A 7,341-nucleotide genomic window follows, 5' to 3' on the forward strand; every position below is an offset into this window, starting at 1 on the left:
TTCAATTTGAAAGTGATTTTGTTGAGATATTATAGATATTTATGAAACAATGGCTTATACAAAAATATCCAAAGTTAAAGAAGACGACGTGCTTGAATGTTTTCTTTATCCAAAAATTTGTTACACAAAATCTTCAGAGACTATAACGGAAGAAATTCTTTTACGAGAAATTGAAAAATTTAATAAAGAAATTACACCGTACGTTGAAGGTTATATCTGGCATAATGATAATTTAATTTTTTATCCTAGAACAAAGCAAGCGTTGTTGTTAGAAAAACTTCTTGAAAATTCTACAATTGTAGAAGGTAAGATGTTCTAACCTTAAACATGTATTACTATGATAAATGTATATTGATTGTTACTTTTTATTGATGTAGAATGTAGCATATTACCTCACATTTATGTACGTCTACGTTTTGATGAGGACATAAGTGACGAATGGTTTGTGGTCTTTCTGATATTTAAACTTACTCAGATTTTTGATGGATTAATTGCTAAAGTTATAGATTCTGACGGTGAATTTCTTTTAATCGAAGCTGCAAATGCTTTGCCTCCATGGGCTAACCCTGAAACATGTGAAAATCATGTATTTGTATATAATGGCGAATTGTACATTGTTCGTGAAAAATACAAAACATTTTTGGATCTGTTAAACAATCTCCAGGAGAGACCATATCTTTTCAAAGCTTCTGAGAAAGTACAAGATATATTAAAAAAACGAATTAATATGTACCCTAATGAAATTGAAAGAAGATGTCACAAAGCACGAGTTTTTTTACCAGAGAAAGCAGTTTCGATACTTCAACAAGAACCAAGACTGATTGCGCTAGTTATTCGAACTATTTGTCACTCTGATCCACTCGAGAGAAAAGTAAAACTTTAATACTGTTATATAATTTTATGCACGATTAAAGTTTGGTTTGTTTCAATGAATTTTTATGTGTTATAGGTTTGTCGTGCCATGAAATATTTTCCTCCTGAACAGCGTATTATGGTTAATGTAAAAATGACTAAATGTTTGTATGCAATGGCAAATCATTGTCGATATACGGGAGATCCAAGAACAGGATGGAATATACCACCGATAACTTATTCAAAGTATAATGCTCATGTACTTGGAATCAAAATAGCATGTGGCTTGGAAATGTTAATTGCTCGTGCAAACGAAGAACGTAGAAAAAAAGAAAAGAGATCACTTAACGATTCGGAGAAATTAAAAACAAATGAAGATATTTTAAATACTTATTTAAGTCGTTTAGAAGTTAATGGCTACTTTAGAAATTTATTAAAAGATACCGAAGAATATGTAAAACTTTTGAATGCAGCAAAAGATTATTACTTCAAATACTTTAATTTGTGTAATTCCATTACTGACATTAATAAAAGCGATGCTGAAAAGATTTTAGAAGCATGGGAAAACATACAATCTAATGACATTGAATTACATGGTAATTTTTTTAAAATAAATATTACTTATGACTTGTCAGCGTTTAATTATTATTTTATGTTATGCTTCGTACATAGCTCAAGATGAAGCTGCTTTAAGTCCTGCGGATAGTGATAGTTGGTTAAATGTAGATCCACTGCAGTTAGAAATATTTCTGAATGAAAAGTGGGGAAATGTTAAAAGCAAGAAACACGAGCAAGAATCGTTAAGTCTTAAAGAAAAAGTGCAGATGTTTTTAAATCAAAATAGTGATATTGATGGTGTACAATTTTTAGAGTACGTTATATCTGTTACAATTTTAATGATAACATCGCAAAAAACGTAATTTATGTATTTCTTTATTTTCAGAGATCTTTCAACAGAGGCTGGCGTAATGCACGACTCAGAAGACAATGGGAAAGTTGAATTCGATGCAGACATATTCGACAGTACGTTACGAGGTATATTAGATTTAGCTGTTCCAGGAAATGAGGGGGAATTTGAAGGAAGTTCAGAAGGATCCTTGGGTGGTGATGATGAAGATAAAAGAAATGAAATGGATAAATATATGCGATTGTTAAATTCAGAATTACAATCACAAATAGAAAAAGAGGAGGATTCTGAAACGAATAAGAGCTCTGATGTTATAGAAGATAATCTGATAAAAAGTATTACAGAAGAAGCAGGCGGTTCAGGTCCAACTGGAAATATAATAGGTAGACGACTTTTGCATTTGCAATTACAATCACCCACCACTGTACCTCCAGATTTACAAAGTTAATAATTCTATCTAGATATTAATGTCTTAATACTCAAATGTATTAGCGATTGTTAATAGATTGAAATTCCTATTAATCGTTTCATGCAAAGTATGTCTTTATTACTTTGAAAAAAGAAAAAAAATGAAATTTAATATCAATAGCACGTTTACTGTTGAAAAAAGAAAGTAACTTTATACATACACGTAATGTTATAAACTCACAATTTAAATATTTTTTTATAAGCTGTTATACAATATTTATATTTTATACTTAATTTTTTTTTTGTTTATATTTAAAGCTTTATTATATAAAAGTATGTTTAATTACAATATTAAATGAAATACATGGATGTATGTGTTTGTGTGTGTGTGTGCGTGTGTGTGTGTGATCGCGTACGCGCGCATTTGTGCGTGCGTTTTATGTATCTACATATTAAAATATCATTATACTTCATTCCAAAATATTATAAAAATTTTACAGTAATAACGAAAATTAATTAGTTATTTAAACGATGGATTTAACCACTTTGGAATTTTACTTTTTTTTTCGTTTAATGATTCGTTACTTGTTTGCATATTCAATTCACTTGTATCGTTATTTACATTTTCGTCTTTACTTGTCATTTCCTGGTTTATCATTAATTTTCTAAAACATAAAAATATAGCATATCAAGCAGTACTTATATAATAACGAAGGGTCAATACAATATAAACTATCGCTTACCTAGTATTAGCTACTTGCAGTTCAACTTTCTTAGGATCAGTAAATTTTTGTTTTACGTCCAATTTAAGAGCTGATGAGCCGGAATAATGAACAATAGCACAAGGAACCAAGTTTTCATCAATTAAGCGAGCATTAGAGTTTAAAATATGTTTTGGTGGCGTAGTAACTATCCGATAAGAAAAATGTGTATTTTTAATTATAATAAAAATGCGTACTTTTAGTATAATATGTTGAATAATTTAAGTCAATTTTAAGATTAGATTATTATATCACGAGATAAATTTAAATATTACTGCATTGATTAATTACTGTAAATTAAATTTTGAACTCGTGATTAAATTTTTTTTTATGAAATATATTTACACTTTGTGGGAAAATTTTACAGCATCACACAATCTATGATACTTTATCTTTAGAAATATCAAGTATGAAGTTGTATTATAAAAATATATTCATATTATTCCACTGAGATAATAAAAATAATTAAATTATTTTTATATATTTTTTAAAAATATTTTTACTTACAGATTATGAAGTCACTATTTACATCATTCAAATAACATTTTACAAAATCTTTGATTGCTTGTACAGTTTCCATTGGTTGAAATAAACCTTGAAGAACAAATTGATCTGGAAACTGTATACGAATTATTGTATAATGATATTTGTTTAATTGATCTGATGTTCTCTTTTCTTTATTGGATTGTCGTTGAACATTTGTTAAAAGTGGTGCTTCCTCTAGTTCTTTTCTATAACGTTTAACATCTCTTAATAATATTTTTGCATCGTCAACTGTTAGATCGTAAAAATCATCTGGTAGTTCATCTCTAAATGTTCCTTGAATTGCAGCTTGATTGAATACTAAAGCATTTCTTTCACCTAACTATAATAAGAAGAGATTTTTTTGTATGTTACATACAAAGAAGTATTTGAATTTAAATATACATTATATAACTTACGAATTCTATATTATTCAAGTCATCTGTTTCATGTTTCTTGCACGGCAAAATTTCACAATTATCTGTACTAATTGATGGTACTATATTAGTTTCTTTTTCCTTTTCTGTTATTACTCCTTTTTCTTTGTCCTGAGAACATATTTCTAATTCTCCTGAGTTTTGTATTTTCTTTTTAGAAATTGCAGAGTCTAATGTTTTATTAGTATCTGTAGCTGTTTCAGAATTTCTTTCATATATATTGAAGTTTTTATTAACTTTACTATCGCCAATTTTCCCTATAACTTACCTACAACTATATTAACATTATCTACGGTTCGGGGTCGTTTTTGTATTAACCGTAATACAGCTTTACCGTTAATGAGTCCTAATGACTTTAAAGTGGTATTTTTTAAAGCTTCTGATCCAGAAATCTGAAAGATCATTACATAATGTAAAATGGTTTTTGTAAATCTTAAATTTTATTTCAACTTCATAATTATTCATGTATGATTGCATAATTAATAAAGCTTGGTACTTTACAATGTGGTAACATTATTACAGATTTAATATTATACAACATAAATCATAAAGTGAAAGAAACCATGATTTTGATATATTAAAATAATTATAAATGAACAATTTTGCTTTGTAATTATTATATATTAATTAATTATAAAACTTAATAACTTACTAATAAAACATATTTAGTAAAAAAATTAATTTAAGTAATATCTTTAAAAAATTTTGATTGGAATCTTTTTATCTAAATCAAAATTTTAATCAATTTTAATAAGTCCTTGTACGTACAGCTACAGGCCATAATTTCAAAAAAGCTGACATTTGTTTATTTAACTTAACAAATCAGCTTTGTCTATTTATAAACAAAATAACGTTCAATGATATTAAAAGATTATTATAATGTAAAAACAGATTCAGAGGAACTATATATTTATATTAAAATAATAATATTATTAGGACAAAATGTATTCTCATACCTCACGATGCATGTAAATCAAGGTAATTTTTTCAAGATCTTCATTGAAATTTACATTCTGCAAAATTTCAGCTAACGTTGTATTAGGTGTAACTTCAGTCATTAATCTTTCCCCATTTTCTAACTGTATACCTATTGTAACAATGGAAATAGAACGTGCTTTCGTACACGGTACCATTTCTAATTGTGCATTATTTGCCAATCCAGTAAATCTTAATATAGCATTAGGATCTAATACACGATTATAATGTCTGTAAAATAAAAAAAAAAAAATTTAACTAAAACATTTTATTCTTATACCTTATAATGATATTTTTATGATAATATTTACTTGAGATCATAATCATCTATGTTATATCCATATTTCTGACACACCTCTTCCAATATCTGGAGAAAATACGTTATTTAATGTAATAACATTTATAAATGTATTTAGTTATTAATGTAATAACATTTATAAAGATAATTTTCTTATACTTTCACTGCTTACTTGTAGTATTGTAGTGTTTGGAGTTACTCCAACATTTTGTCGACGACCATTTGGCACAAGTATTATAACATTTTTATTTGTAGCCATAATATTTTATAATTGCTATTGTTTATAACAGCTAATTATTTATTTTAACTGTTTTAGTCATACACTTGTAATAAAATTTTAAAACATAACACAATATATCAAATCACATATGCAACAATGAGTTAGAAAAATTCAAGTGTTTTATACCTATCTACACCTCAATGTCAAAGAGAATATTAAACTTTTTCAATGTTGTACATTTAAATATTGAAACATAAAAGGTAATGGTAAATTAAATAGTGCAATAGTGTGTTTTCATTTGTTTACATATTTAATTTACAATGTATCTTTCATGAGAATTTGAAATTATATATCTTGTATATAAAATTGTTTATGTATACATACATATGTAGAGCAATGACTTTGTATATTTAATGAGCATTTTAGGTACAGATTCAAACATATATTTTAATATTGAGAATATAATAGTGGTACAATCATTGACTAATCACAAAGTAGACCTGACGTACAATAATCGTGTTTGATAGAATTTCGAAAAACCTATGAGTAGAAATTTATTTGCGAAATATTCATGATAACACAGAGAAATATTCATGATAACATAGCGATTTATTTGCGAAATATTCATGATAACACAGACAAAGTATAGATCTATAAGATGCAACGTATTTTTTTGAAATCCTATTTTCACGTCTCATCCTATCATACCGATTTAAGCAAGTTTTGTCGCAGCGCTACTAACGATGGAAATTAAAATCAAAATATATGGATAGTGTTGCTCCGAATTATTTATTAAATTGAACGTTATGACTTTAACAGCAATTGATGAAAATTGCAATGAAAAATTTATTATATATTTGATTATATATTTATATTTGATTATTTACGTATATTTATATTTAAAGTCAAGAAATTAGAAAAAAATTAATTGAAATATATTTTTTAACAACATAATTAGATGTGAATTAGATATGTTTTTTATTTATTTTAGTGCGTAGCTTCAGAATGAATCCTGAAAACTTAATTTTATAAAAGCTTGGAACTATCGAAGAAATGTTTCTACAAGAGATGTTTCTACAATTTTTTTGGTATAAAGTTACATTGTGCGGTTAAATTATTTTTTGGAGAACATTCGTTTTAGAAATTTCGAAATCATTTGTTAAGATGAATTCAATGACGTGCATACGACGTCATTTTTTAATATAACTCGTCATTTTTTAATATAACTCGTTAAAAATTAATGAATTTTTGTTTAAAGTTTAGTAAAATGGCGAAAACAAATTATACAAGTAGTTTTAAGGGCTCATTATAAAGGGAAGATTTCAATCTAATTATGAAAAAAAGTGGTCGTGATCGAAAAATTGAAGGAATGAATAACAAATTCTAAGATGGGGTCTATATATACATCTCTATCAATAAGTAAACATGGTAATAACATCTCTATAGTAATAATAAAAATAAAATAACAATTAATAAATATTCTTATGTTAAGAGTTTATATAGAGTTGGCGATGTCGATTTACAGGAAACTCACTTTTCGGCGGAACGATTGTTTTAATGTAGATGGCGTTGGTGTTAATTTTGAAGAGGTAACGGTCGCTACATCCCCATAAAACAGACAAATATTTATTTGCAAAAAAAAGTAGTTTAAAAAATTAAATTGCAAACTTTTGTAATTTTATCATCTTAATTGGATCCTCAGCTTCCTTTCTATGGCCCATTAGAAGCGTAAAATGCGTAAATAAAAATTTCTAAAAACAATTAGTACTTATAATTAATCGGTAGATGGCGCCACCATGTCCAAATCTGTAGCGACCTCTACTTCGAAGAATTTAGATCAACGACATCCATGTTCCGTCGAGATGTATATTTAATATAAACAATAGAGTATTTAAAAATAGCTATTAATTTTATTATCACCATGGAAATGTTTACTGCCACTTATATATATTGTAGCCATA

At 26.9% G+C, this 7,341-nt stretch overlaps 2 protein-coding genes across 4 annotated transcripts; one reads left to right on the top strand and one right to left on the bottom strand.

Annotated features, from left to right (window-relative positions):
• LOC122533203 (protein ecdysoneless) lies at window positions 1-2,383 on the top strand. The gene is made up of 5 exons (XM_043662672.1): window positions 1-305; window positions 378-871; window positions 950-1,448; window positions 1,525-1,723; window positions 1,796-2,383. The coding sequence occupies exons 1-5, from the start codon at window positions 50-52 to the stop codon at window positions 2,205-2,207; spliced, it is 1,860 nt and encodes a 619-aa protein (XP_043518607.1). The 5' UTR covers window positions 1-49; the 3' UTR covers window positions 2,208-2,383.
• Window positions 2,384-2,501: 118 nt separating this feature from the next.
• LOC122533204 (tether containing UBX domain for GLUT4) lies at window positions 2,502-6,101 on the bottom strand. 3 transcript variants are annotated; one of them, XM_043662675.1, is made up of 8 exons: window positions 5,333-6,101; window positions 5,174-5,229; window positions 4,844-5,093; window positions 4,160-4,279; window positions 3,870-4,085; window positions 3,436-3,793; window positions 2,911-3,076; window positions 2,502-2,832 (listed from the first exon to the last, which is right to left on the bottom strand). In XM_043662675.1, exons 1-8 carry the CDS (start codon window positions 5,417-5,419, stop codon window positions 2,688-2,690), a joined length of 1,398 nt encoding a protein of 465 aa, XP_043518610.1. In that variant the 5' UTR covers window positions 5,420-6,101; the 3' UTR covers window positions 2,502-2,687. The 3 variants fall into 3 exon arrangements, with proteins under 3 accessions (XP_043518610.1, XP_043518608.1, XP_043518609.1); XM_043662673.1 differs by having other exon boundaries at window positions 3,870-4,084; window positions 4,156-4,279; XM_043662674.1 differs by having other exon boundaries at window positions 3,870-4,081; window positions 4,156-4,279; window positions 5,333-6,100.
• Window positions 6,102-7,341: the final 1,240 nt, after the last annotated feature.

Source organism: Frieseomelitta varia, unplaced genomic scaffold, assembly GCF_011392965.1.
Source record: "Frieseomelitta varia isolate USP_RPSP 00005682 unplaced genomic scaffold, Fvar_1.2 scaffold_504, whole genome shotgun sequence".
Lineage (NCBI taxonomy): Eukaryota > Metazoa > Arthropoda > Insecta > Hymenoptera > Apidae > Frieseomelitta > Frieseomelitta varia.

Excerpts from the sequence above, each read along its gene's own strand:
- LOC122533204 (XM_043662673.1), bottom strand. The coding sequence starts at position 5,419 with ATGGCTACAAATAAAAATGTTATAATACTTGTGCCAAATGGTCGTCGA. Across the intron at positions 4,085-4,155 it reads TAATGTTAATATAGTTGTAG|CAGCTACAGATACTAATAAA; the intron begins GTAAGTTATAGG and ends GAAATTCTGAAA. Across the intron at positions 3,794-3,869 it reads ACTTGAATAATATAGAATTC|TTAGGTGAAAGAAATGCTTT; the intron begins GTAAGTTATATA and ends TTCTTATTATAG.
- LOC122533203 (XM_043662672.1), top strand. The coding sequence starts at position 50 with ATGGCTTATACAAAAATATCCAAAGTTAAAGAAGACGACGTGCTTGAA. Across the intron at positions 306-377 it reads AAATTCTACAATTGTAGAAG|AATGTAGCATATTACCTCAC; the intron begins GTAAGATGTTCT and ends TTATTGATGTAG. Across the intron at positions 872-949 it reads CTGATCCACTCGAGAGAAAA|GTTTGTCGTGCCATGAAATA; the intron begins GTAAAACTTTAA and ends TATGTGTTATAG.